At 45.7% G+C, this 16,356-nt stretch overlaps 1 protein-coding gene across 9 annotated transcripts in view; it reads left to right on the top strand.

Annotated features, from left to right (window-relative positions):
* The window catches only part of SDK2 (sidekick cell adhesion molecule 2), a 339,664-nt gene that overhangs the window by 168,184 nt on the left and 155,124 nt on the right, over positions 1-16,356 (top strand). For all 9 annotated transcript variants that reach the window (XM_080994333.1, XM_080994331.1, XM_080994326.1 and 6 more), the window contains exon 2: positions 12,686-12,845. In XM_080994333.1, coding sequence (XP_080850459.1) covers positions 12,686-12,845 — 160 coding nt within the window. The remainder of the gene's footprint in view (positions 1-12,685; positions 12,846-16,356) is intronic.

The following is a 16,356-nucleotide window of genomic DNA, read 5'->3' as shown; positions in this document are numbered from 1 at the left end:
CGTAATTTCTGTTGGCAGGTAACATTAATTAAATGAGCATATGTAGCAAATGAACTAATCTTATTTAAAAATCAGTAAAAAGGAAGCTTTTATGGCATGGATAAGTGATGAAAGCTTGGCTAAGAGCTGCTGAAAGGTGGGAGGGCTTGGGTGATTCTGCTCAAATGTTCATAGCACAGGCAACTCTCTTTAGCATGTCCCTAGCGATTCCTGTAAGGTAGCTCTCTGTGGAATGGGAGGAGTTGTTTTCATCACTAATTGCACCACAAACAATATTCAACAGGGACATCCCCACAACTGTTCCACATAGCACATGCATTGCTCTTGTGATTGCTGTCTCAGGAAAGTCAATTATTTCCCCTATCACTAAATGCTTGCATTGAAGTGCTTTGGAAACATGACATAGAAGTACCACCTTCAGAATGTTGTGCACAATAAATGAGACATTTTGATTGTGTGAGATGTGCAAAACGTCCCTTCACATGCCCTAAACTTTCAGAATTGACAAATTGGGGGGGGGGGGGGAATTGGGAGTATATATTTGAAAACTTTGCCTTGAATTGCATGCTGTTGCGTTTGGTGAAACGATGATCTTGGGAAAGCTCTTAAAAGTTTTGCTTTAAGAAACCCAGGTTCTACCACACATCTGCATTTAGAGTTCATCCACACTTCTGTTTTTTCTGTACCTAGAAAGCACAGGTCCGAGCGGGTTTTCCATTTTCCTCGCCATTTTCCCCGGGAAAACCCACTCTTTAGTGCTGAATCGGAGCAAACGTCAATCCATGGAAAACCCAATGGACGTTTGCTCCGATTCAGCGGTAAAGATTGAGTTTTCCCCGGGGAAAGTGGCAGGTCAAATGAAAGTCTGGATAAGCTCTTAATATGGAGGGTGAACGTTCTTACCACTTGGCAGGGTGATGCAGATGATTGAGCTGTGCTGGGATGAGAAAGAGCTCTTGCCATGTTAGCTTGATGGTCTACATGGGTACAGAGTAGATGAATTGGCTGCCTTTAGAGCAACCTTCCGCAAGCTTGACTCGTCCTTTGTTGTTGAACTACAGCCTCCATTGTCTCCCCAGCCAGCCATCATAGCCAATGGTCAAGGATGATTGGGACTGTAGCCCAGCAATACCTGGAGACATAAATTTGGAGATGGATGCTTGAGACTGTGTGAAGTGAAAGTCAAGCTGAAAACCTTTCTAAGCAGGAGAACTATAACTGGAAATTACTAAGGAGCCCTTGAATCTTCAAGGAGGCCTTCCTGTTCTCTTTGCATTCCTCTCCCGAACAAAAAGTAACTAAATTTGGTGTTGATAATGGTTTTGCCTAGATTACTTTCTCTTTCTTTCACTTTCTTCTCCTCCATCCCTGATTGGTATCCTGTGCCTCTTTCCAAGAAGGAAGTGCCTGCAAGTGATGTCACTTCTACTTTACTGGTTTTTGTGTTGCTCCAAGACTGCTGTCACCTCCCAGCCAATTGCTGTTAATGACAGTGATAGGCTGCTTGCCCTGCCACACAAGTCACAGCCCTGTCTATCCTGAAGGCTGCCTCTTCTTGCTTGTTCTGCCACGGCCCTTCAGATCAGCTGGAGATGCCCTCCTGGAGGAATCTTCTGTGTGCCAAAGTCAGAACATCAAGGGCAGGCAAGGAGGCAATCTCAGCTTATGGAACTCCATTCTCCTTGGAGGCTAGTTGGAGCTCCAGAATGTCAGAGGCAATGCAAGACCTTTTAATACAGACTTGATTTTTTAGCAGCCTGCGATATGGTGAAGGCTGATTTTGTTGCCTCTTTTTATTAGTTTTGGGAAGTTGTATACTGATTTTATTGTGATATTTTATGGTGGTGTCTGCATAGAGTGCTTCCCACCCCCACCTCCTTGTACACTGCTAAGTCATTGAACTGGTGGTATATAAAAAACAACAACGATCTCTCTGTAGTTGGTGTGTATGTGTAGCAGAATGAGGCAGAGAGAAATAAAGAGAAAAAAGATGAATCAAATTCTTTCTCAGTGCATTATAAAGACTACGTACAGTGGAATAATGATGCAGATTTTCAGTTTTTGAATTGTGGGAGGATGAGTACTTAGTAACATATTTAGGTCTACCAAGTCGGTCACTGGTGTTTATAGACTGCAAAACCTTACTTACACACAGCCAAACTAATGTCACTTTCTCAATAAAGGAACTGATAGGATCAAGCCTTGAAGTACCTCCTGAACTGGCACTGTCCCTTACAATTGGTGGCAGCTTAAGATTCCTCCCAACTATGCCTTCCTCCTGAACGGGAGCAAGTGCCAGGTGTAATCCCAGGCCACTGCTGTTGCCGTGCACAGGCTATGCTCCCTGCATGCGCTGACAGCGATTGCTGCTGCTACTCTCCCATGAACAGGCCAGTGGGTGGACTTCCTTCCTTACCCTCACTCTTCCAGAGGTGATAGTCTCAAAACTTAGATTAAGGTCTCAGCCACACTTAGTGCTCTTTCTAGTCGCAAGTCTGCACTTAAAAGCTCAGTGTCCGAGTGTGTTTTTGGCTTTGCACCAGAGCTTTCCCCGCGAAAACCCTCTCCTTGGCTCTCACTTGGAACAAATGTTTTCTGCAGTTTGCCATTTGGTCTGATTGAGATTTAAAGAACAGGTTTGTGGACCATGACTGGGAAAATGTGTAGAAAGGGTCAGTGTGCATAAGCCCCAAGGAGAGAGAAGTCTGGTCCTTTTTCAGTTGCGCATCAGCTGCTTTGTCCACTCAACCACCTTCTCTTCCACCGTCTTCTTGTAGCTACCATTTTGGAAAAGGAACCAGAACCTAGAGGCAGCTTGTGTCTGTCTTGAGGAAAGAGGGAGCGATCCTTTTCTTGAGGCTTGCATTCACCAAAATGCCTCTGCAGAAAAGGGGCTAATTTATGGGCCAGGCTAGACTGGTGGCTGGTGGGAAATGACCTCTTTTCAGTTTTGACAGCATTATCATCATCCCGTGCTTCTCCAGCCAAGGGAGCAATATGAACGGACAATAGGTCTCTCCATTATGTTCATTTCCACTGCAGGAATGCATCAAGATGGGGGCGGCTCACACAGAAGACCTTTGTCCTGATTGGCATCACTTGTCCTTTCTTCCGGCCTTCTTAAGACTTCAGAAGTTTTCTCAGTCTAAAGTGGCCGACTTTGTTCAGGGAACAAAGAGTTAAAGGGGGCGGCAGATATCCTCTCTTTGTCCCGTCCCCCTCCCAATCCGTCCATTAAAAATGGAGAAAGAAAAGGGAGAGGAGGAAATGCAGTTCAGCGCTGCCATCATGGGGACCATTTAGAGGCTGAATCTTTGGAGTCTGAAGCGGATAAAAGATGTGTTTAGTGGGTGAATTTTCAAGCCACAAGGGACGGCAGTCGGACAGAATGTGACAGAGATCAAAAGCTTGTGCTGCTGCATGAGTGACTGGAAAGAGTCAAAAAAAATGCCTTTAATTATTTTCCTTGGTTCTTCTGTGGTTTTTCTGCTGTGATAAAACTAGAAAGTTTAAGGCAGGAAAAAACCTCTACTGTAGATCTTCCCCATATAGGCTTCTCCCTTGCTGGGGCTCCTTTCTTTTCTACAAAGCAATCTATGGTATCTTTTTCCTGCAGTCCTTGCCTTCTGGCCTCTTTTAATCACCCTCCTGCCTGCAAGCCAGGGAGGGCAAAAAGGATGTGACTCCCCTGACTGGTCATTTACATTAGATTTATTTGTATCAGTGCAGCTCCATAGGCAATGAGGCTTAATTGGAATGTCTGCGAGAGCTTTGACTTCATTTAGCTGGTGAAGATCACAAATTTCAATATTATTCACAGGTTCAGTTAGGTTAACCTGCACAAACAATTTAATTAGCTTCTGTTTCATGTGGTGGTGGCTTGCAGCACTTTCCAGTACATTTGTGCTTGCTGATAATGCGCGTTGTGCTGTTCCCATAACAGAAGCTACATCTCATGTTCCTTTCAGCTGAGCTGGGCTGTGGCAACTGGGTTTCTTTCCTCCCGGACATCAGGAATTTCCCAAGATTTGAACAAGAACTCTGGCAAGCTTAGGTGGAATTAGGCTAGCAAATAACCCTAATTTCGCATACACATCAATAGGGCCTTTGAAATATACTCGGAGTCCTGTAGTGATTTCATGCTCTTGATTGCAGCTTGTAAAACAGTGATTGAATTGCCCCGCAAACCTCAGGCTTTTATATACATTATTTACACAATGAGTCCCGTCTGATTGGCTGATTCTGCTTCCCTCCTGGAGCCTGATTGGTCTTTTGCTGCAGGCCAATCGGTTGTTGTATTCTACAATCCTACCAGCCTAATAGGCTGATTAATTTCCTCCTGGAGCCTGATTGGTCTTTTCCTGCAGGCCAATCAGTTGTTGCATTCTACAATCCTACCAGCCTAATAGGCTGATTAACTTCCTCCTGGAGCCTGATTGGTCTTTTCCTGCAGGCCAATCAGTTGTTGCATTCTACAATCCTACCAGCCTAATAGGCTGATTAACTTCCTCCTGGAGCCTGATTGGTCTTTTCTTGCAAGCCAAACAGTTGTTGCATTCTAGGATCCTACTTGCCTCTTGTTCTAGGATCCAAGCTTAGTACGTAACAGCCTTAATTAGTGGTGAATGACCAGAAACGAGGTTGATGAAAATGTTGATCCAGTGAGCAATTCCACTTTGGGAGTTCTGAGGGAAAGGGGGGGGGTCACTTTCTGGGTTGCATGGAGAAGCTGTTTTCAATGGAGCCCAGAGATGGAAGCCTGCAGCTGTATTGAGGCAGCACTAGGTGTTGAAATTTTGCACCCCTAACAATTTTGAGCCTGGGGCAACCTGTCCCCCCCCCCCAACTCTACACCACTGGTTAGGTCACCTGTGGGGGCCAGCTACCGCCAACAAAGAACACCTTGCTTGCTGGAGCTGCACTGACTGCCAATCTGATACAAGGCCAAGTTCAAGATGTTGGTACTAACAAACAAGGCCCTATGGAGCTCAGGGCTAGGTCACTTGAGAGACCTTCTTATCCCTTATAAACCCAGTAGATTCCTGTGGTTTGTGGGAAAGTTTCTTCTGCAAGTTCCAAAGACTTAGAAGCCTGCTCCACAGTAATTCAGAGCAGGGCTTTTAGCGTGGCTGACTCTGCTCTGTGGCATGCCTGTGAAGATAAAACAGGAACCCACTACCAGCACTTTCTGGAAACAATAGAATACATTTTTTTGTTCTGACAGCCTTTCTCAGCTGGATAAACGAGTGCCTGCTTGGTTAGGGTTTTCGTTTTGTTTTAAATGGATTTGCTGTTTTTGTTTTTAACCGTTTTTAATAACCCTTTGTCTAAATCGCATCGAAACAGATGTTTAGAAGGTGACTACTTTATCAGCGATGACGAAATAGTCACACAAAATTTTGTCTTTTATGTTTGCGACTCAGCGTTTAGACAGGGCCTCTGACAGGGAGAGTTCTCACATGCATATGCCAGCTTCTGTGTTTTAAAATAATTTGATGACCATCAAAAATTCAACAGGTGAACCCTTTCTCCTGGCACGGTGATGAAATTGTGGGAGCTTTGAATGCTGGTTTTCTGCGAGTCATGTAAAGGAACAGGAAAATGGAAGAAGAAGAAAAGCTCTATATCCGTTAACAAAATGGTGGGTTGTAAGAACTTCATGGTTGTTAGCCCCATAACTTGCCAACACTATTAGGTGAGTTGACAAGGTGTGCCAAGGACAATTCAGCACAAAAGTCCAGCATTTATGTAGCCTCAATTCATATTGTGGTATGAAGTTCTAATAGACTTCTCTGTAAATTCTCCTTGTACTTCCCCTTAGAATACTGCCTTCTGCAGGAGCCTAGCAACGTATCGGCAAATGAAGATTACTCTGGCTCTATTTTATTTTCAGAAGATTGTCAGATCCCTAACCCTTGCATGAAACTGCGATACCTTTGGAGTAAAGTGTGCACTTCAAGCGTTTTACTGCCTTGAAGTTGACACTCTTTAGTTTGTTCAGCTCCCAAAAAGCCCCAGAGGACAAGAGAAGCAATAAAATATAAATGCATACCTCACAGCAGATTGCCCTGCGTGGGGGCCTGAAAAGCTTAAACCCTTTTAACATTGTGCTTTCTGCATGTGTGTGTGCTGTTTGTTGGTTGAAGTGGCTCTCCACACACACACCCTCCATTTTTGAATTGGTCCCACATGAAAAGAGGAATTTAATCATACAGGTCCTGGAATGTTATTGTTTTATAACAAATTGATACCAGGAACTAAAGCTGAGGAGGGTGTTTGGATTTTTTCTCTCCCTTCTCTTTCTCTTTTCTTTTTTGTGTGTGAAAAAAATAAATGTGATTCAAAGTACACTTGAAAGCTGTTGGGAAATATGAATGTGCTTTTGAAGTAAAAAAGAATTCCATTTGTTAAACAGAAAATGAAGCTGTGCACTTCAGCTTTCAGTTTTACACCGCAAATAAAATGGCAGACTTTTGCTTTCTTGTTTCCCCTCTTCCTCAGACTCCCCCCAACCCCGTTCCGCCCTCTATCTTAAAAGCCCAGCATGGTGTTTAAAATGCTAAGAAGCCAGCTGGGAATAAAGGAAGCTAAAGCAGCTTAGAGAAATCCTAGATGGACTTTAAGCTCTTGTTGATATGGTTACTAAATGGCTCAGGTAGGAGCATGGACGGAAGAGCGGTCAGAACTGTGTCACTGTGGACAATATGGCACAGAATGCCAGGTGTGGAAAGGAGCAAGGCCGGGTCAGCTTGGGAAATGTGAATTCAGCTCCCGGGTTCATGGGTGTGCAACTCTGCACAGCCTCGAAATAATCTCCATTCCCTTCATACATAAGGAATCCAAAGGGAATATAGCATGAGGAACAGGTCACACAGTCGCTGGCATGTTCTTTGGTCTTGGGGGGATTGGGGACAGGGTTTCAGTTTGCTTGGGGTAAACTGTTCTTGACTAATCTGAGGCTGTGCTACAGGTTGGGCCCACCTCTGAAGGGTTGGAGTGCAGCTTCTTGTCTTAATCTGAGTCCATGATTAGGTGCCCTTGTGTTCTCCCCCGTCCTCCCATGAAATGAATGAGTAACTGGACTCATTTGGCCTTCCTTTTTCTGCTGTACCTTCCAAGCACAGGCCTGCCCTTTAAACCTCTTTGTCCAAGAGAGGTTGTGGTGTTAGTGTTTGTTTTGTTCCCCCCTAGGAAAACCCACAATCCACAGAAAACCTGATTGCCATTTACTCCGGTTCAGCAGCAGAACTCTGGTTTTCCTGGAGAAAGCGCTGGGCCAAAAAAACCCACTCGGACATTAGGCTTTAAAGCCCAGACTTGTACCTAGAAATATGGCACAAAAAGGCTGAGTGAGCCCTATGTTATTGGTGGCATTTTTGAAAGAAACAAACAAAAAAGTATTAATATACTCCTTGTTATCTGCATTGGACCTGACAATATTAACCTAGTTTGCTTATCAGGTTGTTGCAATGCATGTAAATACCAGTAAGTTCCTAAAAATATGTACAAATGTGACATTTTGTTATCTGCATGTGCAGAATCTTCAGTTTTCAACATGGAACCTGGCAAAGGAATTGGATCTTTAGGTTTTCTTGGTTTAGCAAAAATCTTAGGAATATACAGTATTTGAAAACATGCATTCAAATGAATCTGTTTGGGGCAGCAGAGCAGTGAGAGAAGAAGTTTCCGGGTGTAGATAGCAACGTGTCTGGTTGCCTGTGGTGAATAGAACCAGCTCTAGGTGATCAGGCAAGGGAAATGCATTGTGTGGAAGAGGATGAAAGTGGGTTACAAAGCCAACAGGCGGAGTTTTCAAAATATTGTGCACTGGGAGCTTTCAAGGACTTATTAATCGAGATTGGGGAAATATTTGTTGTTTAGTCGTGTCCGACTCTTCGTGACCCCACGAACCAGAGCACGCTAGGCACTCCTGTCTTCCACTGCCTCCTGCAATTTGGTCAAACTCATGCTGGTAGCTTCGAGAACACTGTCCAACCATCTCGTCCTCTGTCGTCCCCTTCTCCTTGTGTCCTCAATCTTTCCCAACATCAGGGTCTTTTCCAGGGAGTCTTCTCTTCTCATGAGGTGGCCAAAGTATTGGAGTCTCAGCTTCAGGATCTGTCCTTCCAGTGAGCACTCAGGGCTGATTTCCTTCAGAATGGATAGGTTTGATCTTCTTGCAGTCCATGGGACTCTCAGAGTCTCCTCCAGCACCATAATTCAAAAGCATCGATTCTTCGGCGATCAGCCTTCTTTATGGTCCACCTCTCACTTCCATACATCACTACTGGAAAAACCATAGCTTTACTCCTTGCCAAAATTTGGGGCGGCACATTCGTGTTCCTCCCCCTGCTGACATGTTTCACTTTGCTGCCATTGCTCTTTGGAACTGTGCCCCCTGCACTTCTGCAAAACATTGTGAAGCGTAACAGCTTGTGCAATAGGGGAAGTGTTGTAGCTCAGTGTTGGAGCACTGGCTTTGCATGCAAGAAGGTACCTGGTTCAGTCCCCAGCATCTCCAGGTAGAGCTGGGAGAGGTCCCTCCATGAAACCATGGAGAGCAGCTGCCAGTCAGTGCAGACAGTACTGAGCTAGATGGACCAACGGCGTGGCTCTGAATAAGGCTGCTTCATTCTCTGTTGCTAATAGTTGCGTTTCTTGGCTGTCCATCTTGTATTCAGAGCTTCTTTGTCCACAGCTGCTTACATTCACAGGAATGGTTGGCTTGAAATTCCTTCCGAAAACCATCAGGGAGAGTCAGCTGCTTGCTAACTACTGTATTTAACACAATATGGTTTGTGCAGCCGAGCCAACTAGACAAAATAATAAAAGGCACCCAGCCCATTACTGCATCGCCCAGACCACAAACCAAGGAGTCGCCAGCTCACTTTCGCATTCCCAGGCCCTAAAATGTGTGCTAAAAATAGAGGACGGCTTTTCTGGTTAGGCTGCTCCTCCGTTCTCAGCTATTTTGGTGGAGAGAAGGATACAACGTGCTTGCCAGGGGGAGAGAGGAAAGCATTTCTGTGAAGCATTTATTGAGAGGAAATGTAGGTTTGGGGCAATGCCTGATGAATTATGGGCACATAGCTAATAATGGCAGAGGTGAATAACAGGAAGTGAGAAGGGAGATAAGAGAGGAAAGACTGCTTCCAGACAACAAGAAGACAAATAGGAAGTTGCTTTATACAGAGTCAGACTATTGCGCCCTCTCATACCCCTCAACTGTCCCGGGAAAACCAGGGCATCCTGTATTTGCGTGTGAGCGCACGGTGGCCGTTTTTGGGTGCCATGAATCTCGCACCACAATCTCACCCCCCCCCAAAAAAGCACTTTTGGGAGGGCTGCAATCTCACCCAGGTCACGTGACTCACGCAGGAGTGTGCCCCTGAAAGATGGCGTCCCGGTTTTCCCCAGTATTATCTACACCAGAAGTAGCTAGTGTTGTGCCAGCTGGACTACAATTCCCATCAGCCTCAGCCCGCTAATGGATGATGGGAATTGGAGTCCAGCAACTACTGGAGGGCCACCACTTTGGCTATTCATGGTCTACATTGACTTGCAGCCATTTTTCAGGATTTCAGACAGGGCGTCTTTTCTCAGCCTTACCTGGAGATGTCAGGGGTTGAACCTGATGCCTTCTGCATACAACACTCGTGGTCCACCCCTGAGCTTCAACCCTCCCATCCAATGGTTTTTCAGACATTTTAAAACCTTCCATACATTTGAATAAATGTCCCCTCCTCTTGGGCAAAAGTAACCATCCTACTTCCCGCAACCAACTCCCCAGCTGCCTTCCTGCCCTAATTCATGGACTGGCTTTTCGTCTCTCTCCACCAATCTTTTTCTTATCTGTATCTCTTCCCTGCTCCGTAGGTAAAGGGATGCGTTTCCCCTTCCTCCTACAGCAGGAGATTTGCCACCATGGCCAGATAGTGGTTTTGGCATTCTATCTTTTAATCGATGCTAGTAAATACGGCTTTTAAAAGTCTGAATGCGCACAAATGAATTAATGTGTCTGAACTTTGCAGTCGCCCCCCCCCCCCAAAAGTGACAGCACTTTTCATGGCAGGTTGGGGACAAAGTTATCAGTTGTCTTTGCTCCCTCTGCTGGCAGGAAGTGAAACTTGTGACAATCCGAATGGTGCTCTTTCTGTAGGTATTGTGTTCATAGAAACCCAAGTTTCGAGCTCTTGGGAGTCTGGAATCAGGGGCAAAAGCTAGAAAGAAATACGGTAGATGTATGTAGGAACAGAGGGGGCAGCTGGACTCAAATGAAGGAGGTATTCAGCATTGTTCAGTTACCCCAACCCATCTCACTACCCAGTTGGTGTTTGCTTTGTTGGTTTTTTTTGCAAGCATCTCCAGTTGCTCATCCCCAGTGTGGGCAAGAGACCTCTGGAGAAACTCAAAGTTGTGACCAACTGGCTACGGACTTTGAGGCTAAAGTTGTTTGATTTTGGAGTGATCTTTTCTTAAAAAACAACAACTATTTTTATTAAATCTTGAGAAAGAAAGAGAGAGAGAGAAACAATTTACAGGAGTCAACATCAAATATCAAGCATTTTTTAAAAAAACTACAAAACTAAAAGAGAAAATTTAAAAAAGGAAAGACTTCCAATTCTCCATCTATCAGCTGTAAAAACTTATGCAAAACTCTTACTTCCATAACATCCCATTCTTCTGCTTTCCATAAGCTATCCAGCTCTGGCCTGTGAAAGTGTGGGGAGGTGGACTGTTATGATGATGATCATTTTACTACAGTGGTACCTTGGTTTAAGAACAGCTTAGTTTATGAACAACTTGGAGTAAGAATGCTGCAAACCCGGAAGTATGTGTTTTGGTTTGTGAACTTTGCCTTGGAATAAGAACATGTTTCACTTCCTGTTGAGTGTGTTCCATTTGTAAATTGAGTCCCCCGCTGCTATGGGAAAGCACACCTTGGTTTAAGAATGCTTTGGTTTAAGAACAGACTTCTGGAACGGATGAAGTTCATAAACCAAGGTACCACTGTATTAGCTTCCTTCCATTATGTTTTTATCATTGATGTTCCACAATGTGTTTTTAATGTTGTGCACTGCCCTGGGATCTTCAGATAAAGGGCGGTATATAAATTGAAATAATACCAATACAGTACTACTAATAATAAGCCAACCTTTTTTTCAGTCTTCAAACCTAGATATCGAGAGCTCATTTTTCTTTTCGTGCAAAAAGTCCATAAGGGGTGGCTTTGGAGCAATCTTGACTCTGCACTGATTTCAGCTCCTCTTGTTTTTATGGTCTGACTCCACATTCCTCTCCAGCTACTGGCCTCAGTAAATCATGTTTATGAATGTCCTATGTGTCACCTAGTGTGGACCTGCCCACATTAGGATTTTTTAAATATTGCATGCCATTCTGTATTCACTACATTTTACCGTGGAAATCTTATGGTATGTCTATGACCCAAGAAGGTCAGTGCCAGCAGCTACACTTAGGACTCAGTCACACATCTGTTTGTCCCCCGAGGCATGGGCCTGGGAGGATTTCCTTTTGTCCTGCCACTTCCCCCGGGAAAACCCACGGTTTACTGCTGAGTTGAAACCAATGTCCATCAGGATTCAGCACAAAACCACAGGTTCTCCCGGGGGAAGTGGTGTGACGAAAGGGAAAACAAAAACAAAAACTCTTGGACCCATACCTAAAATCATGGGACAAGCAGAAGACATTGCAAGACACGTGGGTGGCGCTGTGGTCTAAACCACTGAGCCTCTTGGGCTTGCCGATCGGAAGGTCGGCGGTTCGAATCCCCGCAGCTGAGTGAGCTCCCATTGCTCTGTCCCAGCTCCTGCCAACCAAGCAGTTTGAAAGCACACCAATGCAAATAGATAAATAGGTACTGCTGTGGTGGGAAGGTAAACAGCGTTTCCTTGCGCTCTGGCTTCCGCCATGGTGTTCTGTTGCAGCAGAAGCGGTTTAGTCATGCTAGCTACATGACCCAGAAAGCTGTCTGTGGACAAACGCCGGCTCCCTCGGCCTGAAAAGCGAGATGACCGCCGCAACCCCACTGGATTTAACCATCCAAGGGTCCTGTACCTTTACCTTATTGCGAAACAAAGAGAAGGGTGGGTGGGCCCTTACAGAAAATTCTGTCTAAATACAGTCTGGGGGGGGGGGATGGTGATGAAAAACTTACAGGGGTTCCGGTTAAGAGAACTCCACTGCCATGCTTAATTTATAACCTTTTTGCTTATTGGTTTTTGCTCACCCAGTCAGAGCAATAGAAACCATTTATATAGGATGATCCAGAGACCTGGTATCAGGTTTGATATTTCTCTAAATTTCTGCTGTGAAATAAGAGACAGGGAATGGTACAATAAAGGATAGATGCACCCAGAATTGCCCTGTAGCAGCCTGCCCACCCACCCCCCGATATTTTGTACCATGGAACCCATCATCCCTGGGTGACACAGTACATCCCTGAGATTTGCAGTACAAAACAACTCCCTGCAAAGCACCATGTTCCTTAAGGCTTCTCTACTGCTTTCCATTCATTTATGTAGCTCAGAAGGACCCAATATCACAGAGAAGATACTGGACGAACAAGCCCTTTGTCTGGCTCTTGTGCTCTTTAAATTTGGCAGGATGCTTAGAAAGAACATACAGCTTGACCCTCTCTCCTTCCCCTCTTCTGTGTCCTTTGCAGATGACGTTTCTCCCTATTTCAAGACGGAGCCAGTGCGTACACAGGTTCACCTGGAGGGAAACCGCTTGGTCCTGACCTGCATGGCAGAAGGCAGCTGGCCTCTGGAGTTCAAATGGCTGCACGACAACAGGGAGCTGACCAAATTCTCTCTAGAATACAGGTACGTCGCAGGTGGCCTTTCGCTCTTCAGCGCTCTGTGAAGCGGCAGGGAGCGTTCCTCCCTCCACCTGGAGCCTTGTCCCTGCAGGCTGCTTCCTGTCATTATCCCCATGGTAGCAAAAGCCCCTGGGGCATGTGTCATCTGCAGCTCTCAGCTGGTGCACAGGAACCATTCCGGGTCTTTAATCAATTTATTTTCTTTTATAGCAGCTAAAAAAAAAATAGTGGCTTTGGGGAGGGGGGCGGAGAGCGTTCAGTTGTTTGACGCATGCAAAAGGTCACACACGAAACGCTAGAAGTGTGAGATTTTCTATGAAGTCTGGGAAAGCTAGAAAGGTGGAGGGGGGGTGACAGTGCCCAGAGCAAACAGGAACGCCGTGAGGCAGGGCTTCTCCACACTTCCACTAGTGCTGTGCCTATAAAGTAGCCTTTCTCAACCTGTGGGTCCCCAGATGTTGTTGAACTACAACTCCCATCACCCCTAGCTAGCAAGGCCAGAGCTCAGGGATGATGGGAGTTGTAGTCCAACAACATCTGGGGACCCACAGGTTGAGAACCGCTGCAAGGATGGGTCCTAGTGGTTTTCTGCTTGACCCAGGCCTTTGCCCTCATCCTTTCCAAGGGAAAACCCGCTCTTTGCCAACAGATAGGAACAAATGGCTATCCAGGGGAAACCTGAACTGTTTGCTTTGGTTGAGTGCTAAAGAATTGTTTTCCCTGGGGGGAAAGTAGCTAAAGTGTGGACTTAAGCAGTCAGTTAACTCTAACCAGAGTGTGATGGATCCCCCAGCTCATGAATCCTTAAAGCCAAAAACGGAAGGAACGTTTTCAGGGAAACTATATTTCGTCCTTATCTAACATCTCCTTAAAAAGACAAAACTGAACGGAATTTGTCCACCAGTTGTCAGTCAAGCACCCCTCTCCCCGCAGGGCTGGCCGTTCCCAAATAATTCGAAACAAACTCCTCGAAGATGCAAGCAGATGTAGCAGTTGCAACATCATGTTTATTGGGCCAGGTTTGCCCCACTGAAAAAAGTAGATTCCTTCTCTCTAGTGTCTCCTTTCTTATTACTGATTTGCAAACTAGCGCCCCAAATTCTGCCTCTGCCCAAGATGGAAACTTGCTGCTTAGCTCAGGAGTAGGCACAGTTCAGATTTGCGGAATCTACTTTTGTTTGTACTAGAACTCCCAAGATCCACCAACCAGAGCAAGTTTTTCTTGATTTTAATGTTCTATCTTTTTTGTGGATGCGGGTGGCGCTGTGGGTTAAACGACAGAGCCTAGGACTTGCCGATCAGAAGGTTGGCTGTTCGAATCCTCGCGATAGGGTGAGCTCCCGTTGCTTGGTCCCTGCTCCTGCCAACCTAGCAGTTCGAAAGCACGTCAAAGTGCAAGTAGATAAATAGGTACCGCTCCAGCGGGAAGGTAAATGGTGTTTCTGTGCGCTGCTCTGGTTCGCCAGAAGCAGCTTAGTCATGCTGGCCACATGACCCAGAAGCTGTACGCCGGCTCCCTCGGCCAATAAAGCGAGATGAGTGCCGCAACCCCAGAGTCGTCCACGACTGGACCTAATGGTCAGGGGTCCCTTTACCTTTACCTTTTTAAAATAATAATAATAATAATAATAATAATAATAAATAAAGCAGTGTAATTTTTTAAATGAAATAAATAAATGGAGAGAGTTCAAAAGATGGGCTCCCTCTGCCCGAAACATCTGGCCCCTTGGTGAGCGAGTTCCAAACCCCCTTGAACTGGGTCAGATGTGAAAGGGGTTCCAACACACTACCCAGTTCACCCTGCTATTGCCCTGCCCCCCTTCACCAGGGAAACAAAGAACATAAGAAGACCCTTATACGATGAGACCAGGGGCCTATCAGTTCCAGCCTTCGCAGTGGCCAACAATGCCTCTGTGTAGCCCACAAGCAGGAGTGCAGCATCCCTTTCCTGCCCAAGCCTTGCCTTGGGAAAGCGGGAGGGTGCACCTATTGGGAGATGTTTGCAAGGAGGAAACTGGCAAGGAAGGCTGGAATGTTTCTTGCATTTGGGCATTTTGAGAGTTCCCACGGAACCCTCCAAAGGGGAGGGGGTTGGTGCATCGCTGCAAACTACTAAGTGCCGATCAATGTAAAATTCGCTTCCCTAGAGTATGGCCTCATTGGCCATATAACAAATTTCCTGGCTTTCATATCCCTCAGTTTCAGGAAGACCTATAAAAAAAAATCCTTGCTGACATGATGTCCTGCAAGCTTCAGATATGAGACTCGCCCTAGCCGAATTAATCCACCCCTAATAGGAAGACATCCTCTCTTGATTTAAAGACTTCAAGTGATTTGGGAGCTCTTCCCAGCCTCCTCTGGTGAGCAATTCCTGTGTTTTAATTACTGTCACAGCTAGGAAATGCACTTATTTTAAGCTTGTCCAATTACTTCTCCCAGGTACGGGAACATGTTAGCCCTCTGACTGCAAGATTGAACAGCGTGCTACGAAGCTGTGGCTTACCCGTGTTCAAATATTTATATACATTGATCACATCTCCCCTTCAGCCCTTCTCATGGTTAAGCCAGACAGATAAAGTTCTCAGTGAGAGAAAAATGGGGACGGGGTGTGTGCGTACCAGCCATTTGGAAGTGTTAGCCTTTACATAATATATATATATTCCCCCTTTTCTGGTATACAATTCATGTTTGCATAAAACCAGATAACTCGCTAAGCTGTCATATGGCAAAGGTGGTTGTTCACGAGTAACCAGGCAGGACTCCGACCTGTCCTTTTCAGGTTTTATTTAGGTGCAAAACTATTTACAGTGCAGAACCCCAAAATTCATGTCTGCCTCAATCGCTAGCAGAATCTGGGAGTGCTTGTTTCCTGGACCTCCCCCAGCATAAAAGTCTCGTTACACCCAGCCTTTTCCTTCCCTCTTTGCACTTTAGACTTCTGCACAGGGTGGGCGACGGAATGGGTGTGCTTCCCTCCTGGCCAGCTTTGCCAGGAGCGGTGTTGAGCCTCCTACCAGCATCCTCTGGTCCTTTCACCTCTTCCCCACTGGAGGTGGGGTTTTCCTCATCACCTGACGAAGAACTGCTTTGCAAGATTTTCGGAGGCTCCCTGTAACACAACTGCCCCTCTGTTTCCCGCCCCTGTTTTGATGGCAGTTTCCTGACATAAGCGCTTCACTTTTCTGAGTTCAGAGCCATCTATAGTACCTGACGCACATTTGTTGACTACTGAAGAGCCCAGTAGAACAGACCTTTGCTTCTCATTGACTTCTGAGACTGTAACAAGGCAAATCTTTAGTCGGAGGTAAGTTCCATTGTGTCCAATGGGATTTTTCTCTCATCTAAGTGTGCATAGGGTTGCAGACTAATTCATGTTGCGGGTCCATGTTATATGCAGCTGCAGTGCTGCAGCTGCTGGGGCAGAGATGAGGAGGGGCAGTCAAGAGATTGGGAGAGCTTCGTGTTGGTAATGGCAGCATCCTGCAGGGATGCAAGATGTTGATGCCACCAACCCA

Source organism: Podarcis pityusensis (genome assembly GCF_964106645.2).
Source record: "Podarcis pityusensis genome assembly, chromosome: 2".
Lineage (NCBI taxonomy): Eukaryota > Metazoa > Chordata > Lepidosauria > Squamata > Lacertidae > Podarcis > Podarcis pityusensis.
The sequence above is the reverse complement of the archived record's forward strand: the minus strand, read 5'-3'. Positions and strand labels throughout refer to the sequence as shown.